This window comes from Symphalangus syndactylus, chromosome 1 (assembly GCF_028878055.3).
Source record: "Symphalangus syndactylus isolate Jambi chromosome 1, NHGRI_mSymSyn1-v2.1_pri, whole genome shotgun sequence".
Classification (NCBI taxonomy): domain Eukaryota; kingdom Metazoa; phylum Chordata; class Mammalia; order Primates; family Hylobatidae; genus Symphalangus; species Symphalangus syndactylus.
The window spans coordinates 84,235,454-84,254,697 of record NC_072423.2 but is presented as its reverse complement, the minus strand read 5'-3'; the positions used below and the strand labels follow the sequence as shown (position 1 = coordinate 84,254,697).

Genomic DNA, 19,244 nt, shown 5'->3' with positions numbered 1-19,244 from the left:
GATTTTTCAAGTATTAAAGTTATTTCATTATTTGATTGTTTAATCTCATATCATATTTTGAGACAAAAAATAAAAAGAATTGGGGAACCAAATGTAATGTTTAGAGTTTTAAAATATCTTTTATTCATTGGTAAGGATTTAGTGTCAAATGGCTAGTCCAGGATCAGGATCACCACTCATCCTCTGAAAATTTTTTTTTGTGCATGTGTGTGTGTATATGTGTATGTGTATGTGTGTGTGTGTGTACATGTGCATGTTGTACTGCACATATCGATTCAGTATCTCAATATCAAACCTCAAGTCATGGCGTTTTGTACGAAATCACAGAGATGGAAAATTAAGCCAATTTTACTAGATGTATTTCTCATTTGAAAAAACAACTATGTACTCAAATAATTACTTAATATATTACACACACAAATATAATTCTTATCCTAATTAATATTTACACCATTTATCTAAGTTGTGATCTCTAAGCTTTTGTCACATTTTCTGTTTCAGTCAAAGTACTGTGTTCATACAGCTAGTGTTATTGTTAGAAATTTACTTAACAGAAAACTACAGGGATGATTTTAAATTCATAGGCAATATGGAAAATATACAAATCCACTCTTCTTACTCACACAGTAATTTACAAGACATTTCTTATCCATTGTCTAGTTTGGAGTGACTAGGACATAAGCACATGGCCAGAGCTTTTGCAAAATGTGTCATGCATATAGTATTAAAGAGTAGGTCCTTGGAAGAATTGAAATACACATTTCATAGAAAGCTATTTGTGAGAATTTTCAAAAAAGGTAGTTAGCTACCTGCCTTTCAAAGCCAATATTGAAGATTGGCACTAAATCTACAACAGCAAATATATTTTGTAAAACATAAAAATATAGTAATGTTTTTAAAGTTAGAGGACCCTTAATAATGTCATACTAAAAACATAGCTTCACATCTGCAGTTATTTAAAAACACATCAAATCAATAAATCTTTAGCCTGCCTTGCAATTCCAATGAAGTACAGACGGTAATTTTTATGATAATCTTACTTGCTTCATACTCTGGAACAAGATCCTCTGGGAAAGAGACACTAACAAAAACCACATAGTCATTGCTATCTACACCTATTACGAGGAGAAATACAAGTATCCTCTTCCCAGGTAGAATACAGCATATTTCAAGATGGTGGGCCTTGACTCATTTACAGCTAATACATTTGCCATATTAACTCTATATAAATGTTTTTAAAATTAAAGAGTGCCATACAATAATTAGATAAAAAGCATTAAAAGTACATTTTATAAAATAAAGATAAAGTGTTTTCTCTGGTTTTATTTTAATTTTATATGTGGGTATGCATTGTGATTTTAAAATATTTTTATTAGATTGAAGTAAATAAAAATTCCTGTTTAGAATTTTTAACCATGTTTGGAAATAAATGGTTCCATTATTGACCAAATTATATATTCTATGCCCAAACTCTGCTTTCCCCTCTTGCAGTAGCTAAGAATTTTACCCAGGATTAGCGGGGCATTCATTAGACATTACTAGTATGTCTCTAGAGATATTTTCCAAAGAAAATAATATAACCTAGGGGCAAGGAGAAGAAATATTCAGATGTCATTCCCAAATTAATCTTTAATTCCCCATCATCTAACATCTAGAAAAGACTACATTAGGAAATGAATAAAAACAGCGTGACTTTCAACCACAAAGGGTCTAAAGTCTATCAGGGGAAGATATATGGAAATAGACGGTTGTAATAAGAGATGAAATATAGATTAGATATGTCTAAAATGTTTTTGGAAGACAAATATGAAAGCTGTTAACTCAACATGGGAAGGAAAAATTAAGTAGCTCTTCATAGAAGTGTGATATTTCAGCAGAGCTTGAAAGATAAGTAGGAGTTTCCATTTTCACTGTCTATTTTTCTGTAAAGAAAGAAACTAGGAATGGCAAGATTAAAAATAGAGAAGTATGGAAAGGCATATTGTTACTGACAAATTGAGACCAATCATTAATAAACAATGGATGCTCCTGGTGACTGGAGAGTTGAGTGGAACGGGGATAATAAAAATATTCAGAGATGATACTATAAAAAGTCATATGTCCTTTCAAATATAATGCATGCTCTCCTTTGGATTCAAAGTAAAATAGTTTGTGTGCACACGTTTCAGGGTTTTGTGTTTTATAGGTGGAGAAAAACGAATGATAAGAAAAGAGACCAGAAAAATAGGGGAAATTTGGGTAAAGCTTGCTTTCTTTCCAGCCTGGACTACTATCTATTCTTTCACTGCTCTATCTTCAGACTCTATGCACGCTCTGAAAATTAATAGTCCCCACTGTATATTATTGAATAGAGAAATGAATGAATTGAAATAACCTTCTACAAGAGTAGCAGTTAGACAAAATCAAGGGAAATGTTAAGGATAGAATGTTCAGTCTTGGTTACAGATCACAGTGGGTGGTATAGATAGGAGCTGTTAAAGGTAAGTTGCTTATCTACTCATGTTAGTGAAAATGGTACAGTGCGTGGGCACTTCTGTGTAGGTTTTGAATCTGTGTTTGTAACTGCTAGTAGATCTTAAATCCAGTTTTTAGGATCCCAAGAAGCATTGTTTGGATTAAATAGAATGGAGCAGATTACGCTAGAAAACGAAAGAATATGTAATACAGGTGGATGTCAGGGAAGCAAAAGTATTATTCTCAATATATTTATTAGTTCCACGTCATCTTATAAGAAGTATTTATTTCTATAGTTTGTCATAAAAAAGTTGGAGTCTGAAAGTTAGTCTTCTTGAGGAGGGTTTGGTCTGAGCAGAGCAAAACCCAAAAATTCTCTTTTTATTTACCTCCCTTTTCTCTTTTCTTTTTCCTATTTTAACTCAAAATTGACGTTCAGTTTTTAACACGCAATTAGAAATTTGGAATTTATGGGTTCCTATGTCCTTATCCATCAATTTCCATGTTGCTATAATTAAACATTAATGTTCCATCTGTATTAGGGTTTTAGGATATCTAGTATATACTTACATATTGTATATCTAATATGTATCTTATACTATAATAAATATAATTTATTTAGAATAAAATTAAGGTAAATAGTATTTTTTGAAAGTTACTACTTACCACATAATGTTGCTCAATAAATATGTTTATTAATACAAACCACAAATAACTGAAATGGATTCTTTGATTAATTGAGCAGAAGTAAACACACAAGAGCTATTAGTAAACTCTGAAGAACGGTGAAGAAACACAGGCTCTTATTTTATTTATATATTTATTTGCATAGTAATTTTCAGAGCATGAAATTTATAAGTTTTTAAGGAAAGCTCTATTTTCAATCACTAGATATAATGGTGGGAGAGAGAGAGAAGAAAAAGGAGTTGGAGAGACATGATATTTGATACTATTTGAGTATTCAATAACTCAATTATAAAAAATTATTCAAAATGAATAAGAAAATGATGATACACAACTTTAGAGTAGGAAAACAAAAATTAATGCATAAAATGTAATTAAATCAGTTGTTTTAATAAAAGGTAAAAAAAGCAGACATAAATTGAATTGTAAAGAAGCACAAATTTCCAAATCTCTTAGACAGCAAATATCAATTTTACTCTAATTTACAGGATAAGATTATGTGAGGATTCATTCCCTACATTCATGTAAGTTCATGCTTTAGATATAAAGATGTTTATACAGTGTTATATTCTTTTTGCTCTCTATCACATTTCCAGAATTCCAGTATGCTAACAATCACTATATTAAATAAATTAATAAATAAATCTAATTAATTAAACTCTTTACAATACAATAAATATAAAAACACCACATATATGATTTACAGTATTAAAATATGACTTAGACTTAACTCTTTTCTCTACTTCCACATTTAGGTGGCCAGAAAAGATATGGCTCACATCAATTGCACCCAGGTGACAGAGTTTATTCTTGTGGGCCTCACAGACCATCAGGAGTTGAAGATGCCCCTCTTTGTGCTATTCTTATCCATCTACCTCTTCACAGCCATAGGCAACTTGGGTTTGATCCTACTCATTAGAGCAGATACAAGTCTCAACACACCAATGTACTTCTTTCTTAGCAACCTAGCCTTTGTTGATTTCTGTTACTCCTCTGTCATTACACCCAAAATGCTTGGGAATTTCTTGTACAAACAAAATGCTATATCCTTCAATGCATGTGCTACTCAACTGGGCTGCTTTCTCACCTTCATGATATCGGAGTGCTTGCTACTGGCTTCCATGGCCTATGACCGATATGTGGCCATTTGTAACCCTCTATTGTATATGGCTGTAATGTCTCCAGGAATCTGCATTCAACTCGTTGCAGTTCCTTATAGCTATAGCTTCCTGATGGCACTATTTCACACCATCCTCACCTTCCGCCTCTCCTATTGCCACTCCAACATTGTCAACCATTTCTATTGTGATGACATGCCTCTCCTCAGGCTAACTTGCTCAGACACTCGCTTCAAACAGCTATGGATTTTGGCCTGTGCTGGTATCACATTCATCTGCTCTGTTCTGATTGTCTTTGTCTCCTACATGTTCATTATTTTTGCCATCCTGAGGATGAGCTCAGCTGAAGGAAGACGCAAAGCCTTCTCCACCTGTAGCTCTCACATGCTGGCGGTCACCATATTCTATGACACCCTGATCTTTATGTACTTACAACCAAGCTCAAGCCATTCTCTTGATGCAGACAAGATGGCCTCTGTCTTCTACACGGTGATTATTCCCATGTTGAACCCCTTGCTTTACAGTCTCAGGAACAAAGATGTAAAAGATGCCCTGAAGAAAGTCATCATCAATAGAAACCACGCTTTTATGTTTCTGAAACTGAGAAAATGAATTCAATGGACAAAAATGGGCATTCCTTCATAACCGAGTTTTCCCCCACATTAATAAAACTATTGAAATACCTTGCTTTTAATTGGTAAGCAATAAAGATCTCTTTACCGAAAAAATTGTTCTTTGCATTTTTGTAAGTTATTTTGACTTAAAATCATATTTCATGTGTAGAAAGTACCATAAGAATTTACATCATTTCTCACAGGAAAAATGTGTTTTTAAAATGTATTGTCTTATCTGATAGTTATACAATTAGGTGCTGACAAGAATAGAAAAAATGAAAGCACTCTGAATGCCCAGTTCAGGGTTTTAAGAGCTCTTTAACAATATGTTAAGAGTATTTTATAGTACATTTAAAATTAAATTTAATAATATTTAATTAAATTACCTGCAACGGTGTCTCTACATCAAGGTAATTTTTCTCCCAGGGGGACATTTGTCAATGCCTAGGCTTATTATAGATTTTCACAATGACAGGATACTGTGAAAGGAATGCTATTGCTATCTAGAGGGTTGAGGCCAGGTGTGCTGCAAAATATTTTACAATTCACAACTTGGCCCCTCACTCAAAAAATTATACATCCCCAAATGATAATAATGCTGAAGCTGAGAGAGCTGGTGTTAAATAATTTTTTTTTCCTCAAAAGTCATTCTATAGATTCATTCAGATCAAGCTGGTTGATAGTGTTGCTCAAGCCTTTTGTAGCTTTATGGTTTTCTCTTTATTTGCTCTATCAATTATTAAGACTAATATTAAAATCCAAAGTTAAATTATGTATTTACATTTATTTCCTGTCAGTTTTAATTTTAAATGTTTTGGGGCTCCTTTGTCATTTGTGCATGAATTTCTAGTTACTTAATTTACTGAATTTTTTCCTTATTAGCATTATTAAATGCTCTTCCTTTTTTGTGATAGCATTTAATGATGAAAAGTCTATATTTTTCCGACAATATAATTACTTCATCTCGCTTGCGGTTATTATAAGCATGGAATAGTATTCCATCATTTTACTTTCATTATATTTGTGATTTTAAGTGTACATTTCATCTCTTGTAAACAGCTAATAGTTGAATTTTGTCTTTGTAATTAACTCTGAATAGCTCTCCCTTTTAATTAGAGCATTCAGTCCATTCATTTTTAATGCGTTACTGATATGGCTGAATTTATGTCTCTCAGGTTGTTAATATTCTAAATAGTTAAGTTTATTTTTATTTCCTTGTTTGAGTTCTAATGCCTTATGTTAAAAAATTTTAAATTAGAAATTTAATTTCTGATTGTTAAATATGTACACACACAGACACATAGACATGCATTAGTAATGGTTGCTCTAAGGATTTCAATATTGATTTTAACTTATCACAATATACTTCAGATTAACACTAGTATAGCACTATGTAAATACATACATACACACATATGCAGTGTCTACTTATAAACCTCAAGACAGTATTATCATAATTGAATATGTTACAATTTTATGTTGTTAAGAGGACACAGGAAATATACAATTGTATGTCATTTATATAAATTAAGAAGAGAATACTTATGTAGACTATATATACATAGACATATGACTATTTATATCAATAATATGATGATGCCAATAAATATAAAAAATGATTGACATATCTGCCATTTCCAGTGTGCTTCATGTATTTCTGTGATTGAAATTATCATATAGAATAATTTCTTATCCTCTGAAAGACATTCTTTTGTACTTATTATAAGGCAGATTTGCTAGCAATGAATGATCTTAATCTCATTTACCCAGGTCTTTAAGTCACCTTTATTTCTGAAGTACAATTTGGCTGGATATAGTATTCCCTGTAGACAATTGTTTTCTTACAGCAGTTTGGACATGTCATCCCACCACATTCCATATTTTCCTTGTAAGAAGTCATGTGTTAAACCTGTGATTTTCTATAGAATTAATCAACAACTTTCAAGATTTTTCACTGTCTTTGTCACTCAACACTGACTTTCATTAGCCTAAAGATTCCTTGATGTTAATCTAACTTAAGTTTGGTTGAGTCCCTTAGATCCACATGTTAATGTGTTTTTTTTTTCTCAAATCGGAGAAGTTTTCAGTAATTTATTCAAGTATTTTCCCTTTTCTCTCCCTTCCTCCCTTTTGGGACTCCCACTTTTTTTTACTGGTCACTTGATATGGCACACTTTATTGGTACCACCTTCTGGTGCCCCAGAAGTCACCAGGACTTTCTTCATTTTTCTGCAATATTCTTCTTCTCTGTTTTCTAGAATAGACAAGTTTTATTTACCTATTTTCAATTTTACTAATTCTGTCTTCAGCTTTCTCACTATTCTTTTTGGTCTAACTGGTACATTTTTCATTTCAGGTATTGTATTTTTATCTCCAAATATTCTTTTTTTTTTTTTTTTTTTTGAGACGGAGTCTCGCTCTCTCACCCAGGCTGGAGTGCAGTGGCGCAATCTCGGCTTACTGCAAGTCCGCCTCCAGGGTTCATGCCATTCTCCTGCCTCAGCCTCTCCGAGTGGCTGGGACTACAGGCTCCCGCCACCACGCCCGGCTAATTTTTTTGTACTTTTAGTAGAGACAGAGTTTCACCGTGGTCTCGATCTCCTGACCTCATGATCCGCCCGCCTCAGCCTCCCAAAGTGCTGGAATTACAAGCGTGAGCCACCGCGCCCGGCTGTTCTTTTTTTTTTCCAAGAAAAAATTGCTGTAAGGATTTATTGGAGAAATTGATGAAATTTAAATATAATCAATATATTAGAAAACAATGTTGCACAAATGTTTTCTAGTTTTGATAATTGTACCTTGATAAAGTGACATGATATGTGCAACTTATTCTTTTAAAAAAATTTTTTTTTCAGTATTCCTCTTTTTTACTTTTTTTGTTATTATACTTTAAGTTCTAGGGTACATGTGCACAACGTGCAGGTTTGATACATATGTATACATGTGCCATGTGGTTTTATCTCCAAATATTCTATCTAGTTCTTTTAAAAATGCATATTAAAAACTTTTTCCCATTTGGTAAGATATTGTTTTCATCCTTTAACTTCTTATGTGCGGACTCTTTTGTTTTCTTTAAAATGTTTATAACAGAGATTTTAAAGTTTTTGTATAGAAAGACCAACAGCTAGGATCCCTCAGTGAAAAGTTTCTATTGATTGCTTTTTTTTCTCATCGACGGAACTGAATTTCCTAAATCTTTGTTCCCAATTTTTGTCGAAATTGGACATTTTACATCCGTATCAACTATAGCAATCAGACCTTACACACATACACACACAAACACACACACTGTCACACACATACACCCTGGGTTTGTTGGTTTTGCCCAGTACTTTTTATATTGTTATAATTTTTATTGTGTCCATTTGTTTTTTAGCGACTTTTTGGACTAATTCTGTAAAATCTTTATTTCCTGTAGTGTGTGGTCACTGGGATTTTCTGCTCAGCTAGCTAAGGGATCAGCTAATGATTGGATCCCAGGGTTTGTATCAAATGTCTTATTGGCCTTCTCATTTATGTATTTTCAGCTATGTGTAAACTCAATTGTGATTTTCACTTCCTATTTGAAATCTATAAAAGACATATTTGGGGAATCTTGTCCATCTTCATCCTTAGCAGAAAAATACACTATATTTGGGGAAAAAAAGTAGTTTTATAATTGCTTTCCACCCCTCCTCTTCCCTACCACCTTCACCCAACAAAGTCTTTTGCATTGTAGAGGATTATTTTGCTTTTTCAGAGATGCTCTCTTATTCAACTCAGGCTACAGTAAAAAACAAAGAAACAACAACAGCAAAAACCTCAAAACTTAGACTGGGTGGCCTAAATGACAGAAATTTATTTTCTGACAGTTCTAGAGATAAGAAGTCCAAGATCAAGATTCTTTCTGATTCAGTTTCTAGTTAGCTCTCTCTTCCGGGCTTGTAGGCAGCCACCAACTTCTGTCTGCTCACATGACCTCTTGTTTGTGAGCATAGAGGAGAGAGAGGAAAATAAAAGAAAGAAAGAGGGAGAGTGAGCGAGCATACACTTTTGCGTCTCTTCTTATAAGGGCACTAACCCCCTCCCTTATAACCTTCTCTAATCTTAATTTTCTTCCAAAGTTGTTGTCTCCAAATATCATCATACTGGGAGTTAGCGCTTCAATATATGAATTTTGAGAGATACAATTCAGTTCCTAGCAGATGCATTGTTCTGTAATAAGTATTACAATAATGTTCTTCTCTTGCTATGGCCACAGATTGGCTAAAAAAATAATCTGAAAGGCTATTCCATACACCAGGGAACTATAAAAATTAAGTAATAACAGATAGCAACATCCTTAAAAAAGACACAAATATTTCATAAGCATTTCAAAGAGTAAGCCAAAGAGAGAGTATCATGTCTTAAATTATTCTGTAATAGATTTTTGGGAGTTCCAAATTAGTTCTTTGGAAGATATGTTGTAAAAATTTTTGCAAGGTAATTTTTATTTTTCTTTTAAAAATAAATCTAAACTTTATCACTAAGAAACAACAAAAGGAAAAGAATACAAATAAATAAATAAATAACAACAACAATATGAACAAGTAAAATATGAATAAATAATAGCACTATTAATAATAAAATTATCAATAAATAAATAAAAAATAAGAATATTAGATCAATAATGTCATGCTAAGACAGAGCTATAGATCTTTGCTTCCTCAAAGCTTGAGAATGATGTTAATTTATCTCTAGCCTGCTTTGGAATCCCTTAGGTCATTAACTATTTCTTCTGATAATTTTACTTGCATCATTCTCCTAAATAAGATCCTATGGGACAGAGTTACTGTCAAAACCCTATATTCTGTTGCTGCCCAAACCCACTTGGAGAAGAAATAGGAACACCCTTTACCCAAGTAAGTTCAAATAATGTGTTTCAAAATTAAGGACAAGATAAAATAAAGTAGCATAGAATATAATGAACTTTAGACTATAACATTTTAGATGGCATTTTCTGAAATAATGCTAGTGTTTTCTACAATTTTATTTCTGTTATATATGTATGTGTTATATAAAATATATTTCTTATTGGTATGAGATGAAAAAAAAAGTTTGGGAATACCAAGATAAAATTTATTAGGCTGCTTGGAAAAGCTGGACACTGAATTGACACGATTGCAATTTACATCAAAACTGTCCTTCCTATTTTTGCCCATATAAAAAGTGAGCACATCAAAACCAAGTCATCAATATTTCATTTAATGTGTTTATTGTAAGTAAAGAACTTATATATTTGTGAGGTTGTAGAGACATAGGAGTAGTATGACCCACAGTTCTCAAAAGCTTATTTCCTCATTTTTTCTGTAAACGCATGTATCTACTACTTGAACATTTCAGTGCCTTCCTATTGTCTCACAGAGGATTAAGCTCTGGCAGAAGATGTTAAGCCTGTGATCTATATATTGAAAGGTTATAATTAATGTTCTTAAATGCATAACCTCTTGGCTGGGCATAGTGGCTCACGCCTGTAATTCCAGAACTTTGGGAGGCTGAGGCGGGCAGATCACAAGGTCAAGAGATAGAGACCATTCTGGCCAACATGATGAAACCCCGTCTCTACTAAAAATATAACAATTAGCTGGGCGTGGTAGTGCATGCCTGCAGTCCCAGCTACTTGGGAGGCTGGGGCAGGAGAATCGCTTGAACCTGGGAGATGGAGGCTGCAGTGAGCCGAGATTGCTCCACTGCACTCCAGCCTGGTGACAGAGCGAGACTCTGTCTCAAAAAAAAAATAAAAAAAAAAAGCATAACCTCTTATCTTAGCAAGCTGGTACATTTTCTGTTCATCAGCCATTCTACTAAAAGGCATAGATATTTTGGGGAATAAAAGCCTGAATGTGAGTTCTAAATCTAACATTTTCTGAGTTGAAAGTCCTCAACAGTTTATTCTATTTATGTATACTCTAGTTTCCTGATCTTATAAGAAAGTATGAAATATAAGAAATAAAAAGAGGTGAAGACAATATAAGCTATTAAATTCATATAATGAAGCAGTATGAAGATGATAAAAATGCATCAGCTGTTAAATCAATTGTCACAAAGATCAGAAAAGATGACTAAAAACTTTTGTTTGAGTGAAAGATTTTTTAATTGTAATTTTTACATTTTTATACCTAATTTTAAAAAGCTAAACATTTGGAAAATTATCCAATCACAGTTAAAGCTTAAAATTTTCAGGTTAAAACTGAGGATTTGCTACATAACTATTAATACAGGAGAAAAAGGTTTGTCACGATTTCTGCTTAAATTTTACCGATGATTTTGTTAAGTTGGTTTTGTCCCTTTTGAGGACAGTCACGTTTCATTTGACAAGTGCTTCAAACTCGTTAACAAATTAGTCCACCTGTGGAACATATCACAGCAAAATATTTCCAAAAATTGTGAAAGTATGAATCTATATTTAATGGCAAATAATTGGCAAACAATCTTTTCTTTAACTTTTATTTTAGATTGGGCAAACAATCTTTAGTAGCAAATAAATTCATGCATCCCTGCGGGCACCAGATAAGCACAAATTACAGAAACACCAATGTGAAAAATTAAGTTGTCAAAGTGCATAAGCATCTAAGGTATTGAAACATGGAAATATGCATATAAAATTAAAGTTAAGCTTATGAAAATAGAGGATCGCATAAAATGTAAAGAATCATTAAAATTGAATGGGAAGGCAGGACGGAAGAAAGAAATGGAAAGAAAAAGAAAAGATCAATCTCAATATCACCACATAGGTATAACTACGTTAACATTTTGTCATATTTTATTTGATTATTTCTGGGTACATATACATGTAAACATACATGCAATATCACCCGTATATATTTATATACGTAATCCTTCTTTTCATGTCAATAAATGAAAACCTATATCAACTTTTAAAGGGTCATTTAGTATTTTATGAAGAATTTACAGTAATTAAATATCTATTAGGACGTATTTAGACAAATTCTATCTTTTGGTAACCGAAATTAAACAATATATGTACTTGCGTATTTTTATTATTTTCTTATGTACTTAGCATTGAAATCATTGTATCAAGTGGCAGAAATATTTTGAACAATTTCGATGCTTACTGTTAAGCTGCCTTCTAGAAAATTGAAGATAAATTACATCTTTACAGGATGTTCATGAGGATATCCATTTCCCACACCTTTACCAACATGGATATTTTCATCCTTTTAATTTGATCAATCTTATGTTAGCTAGTCCTTTGATATTTAATAGAATTATTTCCCTTTGTAATTAATAAATATATTACACGGGAAGCAGCTAGAGATTCATTATTGATTTTGTGTTCTGCTTTTAGCATATTGTGTAATCATAAAATATTTGTCATTTACTAATTTTTATATGATTTTATTTATAATATTAACCTATGTTTATATAACTACCACCAGTGCTGTGCTGGAGACAGCCCATACCAGCTTCTAAGAACTATATCTGCAAATCTCTTTTGAACTCATGTTCATGACTCTAGGTCAGTAACTTAAAATCAGCTAAGAAGGGAGTATTTACAGCATGGAAATCACAAAATCAACAGATGTTACAAATTAAATCTTCCTTTTTCTTTTAAATTTGAAAGCCAGTTGATAAACATCCACTGGAATGCCATTGATCTCCACCCTGCTTTGCATCCTACAATTTGTATTTTACTTTTTGTAAGAAAAAGTAACACTTAATTACTTTAAGAAATATCTTGCTTATCTTGCAAGTTTAATAAATCAATTTCAGTTTACCTTTCATGCGTTATGAATTTGAATTAACCTGTAAATAATTTTTTCTTCCCCAAATGCCACCTCATTACAAAATAATGTAAATCTATAAATTTATTTAAGTTAAGCATAAACAATATACTTAACTTCTGAAACATATTGTTATGTGTGCTTAACTTATATATGTATGAATATGTAAAGCCAATATTTTGCCAAGTTTAATAGTAAATTAAAATTTAGGTTTTACTTTTTCCTTATTATTTTAAATGGAATCTTGAAAACTATATTTTCACTTTTACTTTAAGCTACATTTTTATTATGGTATCATTTTCATTATGTAGCTTGGTAACTGAATGCTTCACAACAATCATAACAAATCTAATAATATTTTTCCACTGAGCTTATTGCTTCAGGTACCAATAAGCTGTAATATATACTTTAGAATATATACCAATATAGTGTAATACATACTTTAAAAATAATCATATTTTTACCACTGTTTTTGTTGCATGGGCTAGGATACTGCATAGTGTTTAGTCAAAGCCATGGTTGTCTTGACTCTAAGTTAAGTAGAAATATCTAGTATTTTGCCTTAATGTAGTATTCTAAAATATGTCAGCATTTCTTTTATCATCGAAGATTTTCTGCTTTTCCTGTAACACAGAGTTTTTATTGTATATATAATATTCCACACTTTAATTCAAGATATTCTATCTTCTTTAACAATCCTCCAGACTACTAAGCATGTCGGAATATCTGACTGGAGCAAATCCCTTCTGATAATAAGCATGGAGGATGATGTATAGGACAAGAGAGAGTTATCTTTCTAGTATGATCACCATAAAATAAGTGTGAGTCAAGTCTTTAATCCAAGAAATGGAAGATTATCCAGGATGGATGTTTTGAAGATAATGGTGTGAAATACTTCTACACATATTTCATGGCCAAAACCAATAATTCAGAAGTTACTGAATTTATCCTCTTGGGACTCACAGACAATCCAGAGCTCCAAGCCCTTTTTTAGGGGGATCTTTCTAGTGATCAATTTAAGTAGTGTCATGGGTAACCTTGGGTTAATTATGCTAATTCACATCAGTCCTCAGCTTCACACAGCTATGTATTTTCTTCTCAGCCACCTAGCTTTTGTTTATTTTTGCTACACCTCCTCTATCACCCTTAACACCCTAGTGAACCTCCTCCAAGAAACTAAAAGAATAACCTTACCTACTTGTGCCTCTCAGTTGCATTGCTTTATCATGTTTGTGGTTTGTGAAGTGTATGTGCTCTCAGCCATGGCATATGACAGGTATGTGGCCATCTGCAACCCTTTACTCTATAGTATCATCATGAACAGAAGGGTCTGTATTCCAGTGGTGGTAAGTACATATTTGTATGGCTTTTCTGTGAGACTCCTACAGGCAATTCTTACATTCCACTTGTCTTTTTGTGATTCAAATATAATAAATAATTTCTATTGTGATGATGTTCCCCGGGCATGTCTACCCTATCATAAAAACCATTACAAAGATGTAAAAGAACCGATATTGTTCACACTTGCTGGTTTCAATACAGTTTTCTCCCTTCTTATCATCCTCCTCTCCTACATATCAATACTGTCTGCCATTCTGAGAATTAAGTCAGCTGAAAGTGGACAAAAGGCATTTTCTACTTGTGACTCCCACTTGACTTCTATGATCATATTTTATGGTATAATTACCTTCATGTATATGCAGCGAAAAACAAATAATTCTCTGGATACAGACAAAATAGCTTCTGTTTTCTTTATTGTGAAAATTCCTTTAATATATAGCCTGAGGAACCACGAAGTCAAAAATGCTTTGAATATAATTATGGAAAATCTATGTCTTACTACAAGATAAATGACCTTGGGTCTAATTGTAAAGCCCTTTGAATTGGGAGGCAAAATAAAGCCAGACTTTAAGTATTTTTGCACCAGCACACCATTAGTAACCTGCTTTTTAATGTTATACTATCAAAGTTGATATCAATACAGAACATGCATAAATTTTCATATTTTATTATTTGAATTGTTAAATGTATATATTTAATTATTATGAATACATAATAGTTTTACACATTTATGGGGTACATATAATATTTAATACAAATATACACTGTGTAATGATCACATCAGGGCAAATGGGATATCCATAACTTCAAGTATTTATCATTTCTTTGTGCTAGAAACATTCTAATTCCATTCTCTTTGTTATTTTGAAATACACAATAAATTATTGGAAGCTATAGTTTCCCTACTCTGCTACAAAACACTACATCTTATTCTTTCTATCTAACTGTATTTTTGTACTCATTAACCATTTCCTCATTATCAACTCTCCTCCCAATACACTTCCCAGTCTCTGCTCTGGCAACCATCATTCTACTCTATCTCCAGGAGTTTTTTATATATATATAATGAGTAAGAACACGTGACATTCATCTTTCTGTGTCTGACTTATTTCACTTATAATATCATTCATGTTGTTGCAAATGACAAGATTTCATTAATTTTATGGATCAGTAATAATCCGTTGTGTATATGTACCACATTTTCTCTATGCATTCATCCACTGATGGAAACAGGTTGATTCCATATCATGGCTATTGTGAATAGTGCTGCAATAACATGGAAGTGTAGACATCTCTTCAATATACTGATTTCCTTTCTTTTGGATATATATCCAGCAGTGAGATTGCTGGATTATATAGTAGTTCTACTTTTAGTTTTTTGAGGAACCTCGAGATTGTTCTTTACAGTGACTGCACTAATTTAATTTACATTCACACCAACGGTGTTTGAGGGTTCTCCTTTCATCATATCCTGGCCAGCATCTATTATTGGCTGTCGTTTGGATAAAAGCCATTTTTAACTGGGATGAGGTGATATCTCATTGTGGTTTTGATTTGCATTTCTTTGATTACTAGTGATATTAAGCCATTTTTCATATACCTATTAGTCATTTGTATGTCTTCTTTTGAAATATGTCTAGTCAGGTCTTTTGCCAGTTTCATTTGGATTTTTTGTGGATTTTATTTTTTCCTATGAGTTGTCCGTGCTCGTTACATGTTCTGTTTATTGATCCCTTGTCAAATATGTAGATTGCAAATATTATCTCCCATTCCCGGTTACTTCTTCACAATTCAAAGTGGAGAAATGTTATTTTAAATCGTGAAAGTAATCTGTCTTGATATTGTGAGAGGTGAAAATTATATTTATTCAGTCGCAAATAGTAGGCTAAATTTTGTTTCATGGAACATTTAAGAATCAATCTTTTTTTCCAGTGAAGACTTTGACTTGAACACTTTTAATTTATAAATCCTGAATTGTTAAAAATTATGTCCATTTTATATCACTAAAGCAGCTTTGAGTCATTAACATTGTCTATAAAATACACACACACACACACACACACACACACACGACCTACTAGTTGAACCCAAAAAGAGTTATTGGTTCTGATGACATGGCAGGGACACTGGCATTAACACCTAATTTAAAAAGACTGGTGCAAAGCCTAATTAAAAAATAATAAAACAGCAACTTGAGTTTTAACAAATGTAACAAAAAGTACCTTAGTGTCAAAAACAATTCTATCGATGAGGTATATTTATAATTGTTAATTTGCTGATTTTTATAATAGTAGCACGGTCATTTAAGAGAACATTCTTGTTTTTAGTAAATATAACAAGTATGTAAAGGTAAAGAGGCATCATGTCTTTAACTTATTATCAAAAAGCTCAGAAAAAATGTGGTAAAATGTTAATATCTGGAGAAGCTGGGTGAATGGTGCAAAATAATTCTTTGCAAAATGTTAGCATCTTTTCTGTGATTCTAAAATTATGCCAAAATAAAAGCTCAAATAAAAACAAAACCCTGTTTAATAAATGGTGCTGGGAAAAATTGTAGAAGAATGAAGCTGGATCCCTATTTCTTATTATATACAAAAATCAACTCAAGATGGATTAAAGAGTTAAATGTAAAACATGAAGCTATAAAAATTTTATAAGAAACCCTGGGAGAAACTCTCCAGGACATTGGCCTTGGCAAAGAATTTATGTCTAAGACACTAAAAGCAAATGCAAACAAAACAAAAAGAAATGGGACCTAATTAAACTCAAAAGCTTCTGCATAGGAACAGAAATAATCATTAGAGTAAACAAACAACCCATAGAATGGAAGAAAATATTTGCGGACTATGCATCCATCAAAGGACTAATACCCAGAATCTAAAAGGAACTCAAACAAATCAAAAAGAAAAAAACAAATAATAAACAAATAAATAAAAGTGGATAAATTACATAAATACACATTTTTCTAAAGAAGATAAACAAATCGTCCACGAATATATTTAAAAAATGCTCAAAGTCACTAATCATCAGGGAAATGCAAATTAAAACCACAATGAGATACCACCTTACCCCAACCAGAATGGCCATTATTAAAATGGACATCTATTAAAAAAACAATAGATGATGGCATTGATGTGGTAAAAAGGGAATGCATATACACTGCTGGTGGGAAAGTAAATTAGCACAACCTCTATGAGAAAAGTATGGAAATTACTCAAAGAACAAAAAGCAGATCTACCATTTGATCCAGTAATCTCACTACCGGCTATCTACCCAAAGGAAAAGTCCTTATATCAAAAGGCTACCTGCATGTATATGTTTATTGCAGCACAATTTACAATTGCAAAGGTATGGAACTAATCTAGGTGCCCATCAACCATGAGTGGATAAAGAAAATGTGGTATACAAACACCACAGAACACTACTCAGCCATGGAAAAATGACAAAATAATTTATTTTGCAGCAACTTGCATGGAACTGAGATCATTATTCGAAGTTAAGTAACTCCAAAATGAAAAAACCAAATGCTGCATATTTTCACTTGTAAGTGGAAACTAAGCTATGGGTATACAAACACATACAGAGTAGTATAAAATGGACATTAGAGACTCAGAAAAGGGGTGGGTGGGTGGGTGGATTGAGCCATAAAAAACTACATACTGAATACAACGTACACTACACGAGTGACCTAAAATTTTAGGCATCATCACTATACAGTTCATCCATGAAACCAAACCCTCTTTTACTCCTAAAGCTATTGTAATTAAAAAAAAATTAAAAATTAAAAATAAGTCATTTAATTTTAATTTAATGTTTTAATTGAACAATATCTTTTAATATAGTTGTTTTGTTGGACCAATTCCAAATTCATTGTAACTTAAAAAAAGATTTTATTTATAAGAAATACATATAAGTATCTGTTTTTAAGAAAATTGTTAAATAATACCATCTATTCATCTTCAATAAAGTTTAGTGTAACAAAATCGACTTTGTTTTATAAGTGCTGGTTAACTAAGTTTTTATTTTTCACCTATTATAAGTTAAAACAATACTCAATACTTTTAAGAAAACATTGTCACAATTTTGTCAAAATTCTTAAAATATCTAGAATTTTGTTAATTACTTTATGACCAGCCATTAAATTACACTCAAGTTTCTGAAAGATACCAATGTGTTTTGTAAGGATTCAACTCTTCACTGAGTCAGGAGACTAGATCTGGCTCTTTCGTATTCAATTCAATGTTTACACATTTGGAAGTGGAGCAGTTTACAGGAATGTCATAGAAAAATACACCTCTGTATCAGTTCAATCATTTTCACTCTGTCTGGAGGGAACCCCGGCCTTAACAGAGAATGCATGAATCACAACCACCGCTATCAAATTTCTAGGCACCGCCATTTCAAATGCAGCCAGATTCTACTGTGTCACTGTCACCAGTGCTGCATAGTCCCAGAGCAAATGTTCTCAAAAGTGTTATAGGGAATATTAAGCCCATAGTAATAATCCACAAAAAAAGGAAATTTTACATGATAGCCCTTTGCTTGACGATGTAATTCCCATTGGTATAAAAAAAGGAACTTGGCTGGGCGCGGTAATCCCAGCTCTTTGGGAGGCCGAGGCAGGCGGATCCCGAGGTCAGGAGATGGAGACCATCCTGGTGAACATGGTGAAACCCCGCCTCTACTAAAAATACAAAAAAATTAGCCGGGCGTGGTGGCCCGCGCCTGTAGTCTCAGCTGCTGGGGAGGCTGAGGCAGGAGAATGGCGTGAACCCGGGAGGCAGAGCTTGCAGTGAGCGGAGATGGGGCCACTGCACTCCAGCCTGGGAGACAGAGAGAGACTCCATCTCAAAATAAACAAATAAATAAATAAATAATTAAAAAAGGAACTGACAAAAATCTCTTTCAATTTGTTTAACACTCATTTTGTTAACGTTTTTGAAAGCATAGAACTTCCAGAATTTTCCCTGCCAATATTCTGAAGAAATCCCAGTTTGGCTCCCAAAACCTACTTATGTCATCTAAATCCTCTGAGCCTTATGAGAGAGACAGTTTCCTTATCTTTAAAGTGCGAGTTAATGTAATGATTTCCTTGAGTTTTCCCCTCACTGATTGATCTAACTAAAAATTATTAGAATTTTCATTCTGCCAAAAAAGTGTTATAATTTTGTTGTAGAAATCCTGATGTCAAAAAATCAACTTTATAGGTACAAGAAAGGAGGAATAGCATCGAGCTAAGAGTCCTTTCAACTGAAAAATAAAATACCAAG

The 19,244-nt window shown here is 32.7% G+C and overlaps 1 protein-coding gene across 1 annotated transcript; it reads left to right on the top strand.

The window, feature by feature from the left end:
* Positions 1–3,908: 3,908 nt before the first annotated feature.
* On the top strand, positions 3,909–4,868 carry LOC129489912 (olfactory receptor 8U8). The gene has a single exon (XM_055293108.1). It carries the CDS (start codon positions 3,909–3,911, stop codon positions 4,866–4,868), a length of 960 nt encoding a protein of 319 aa, XP_055149083.1.
* The last annotated feature ends 14,376 nt before the right edge of the window (positions 4,869–19,244 follow it).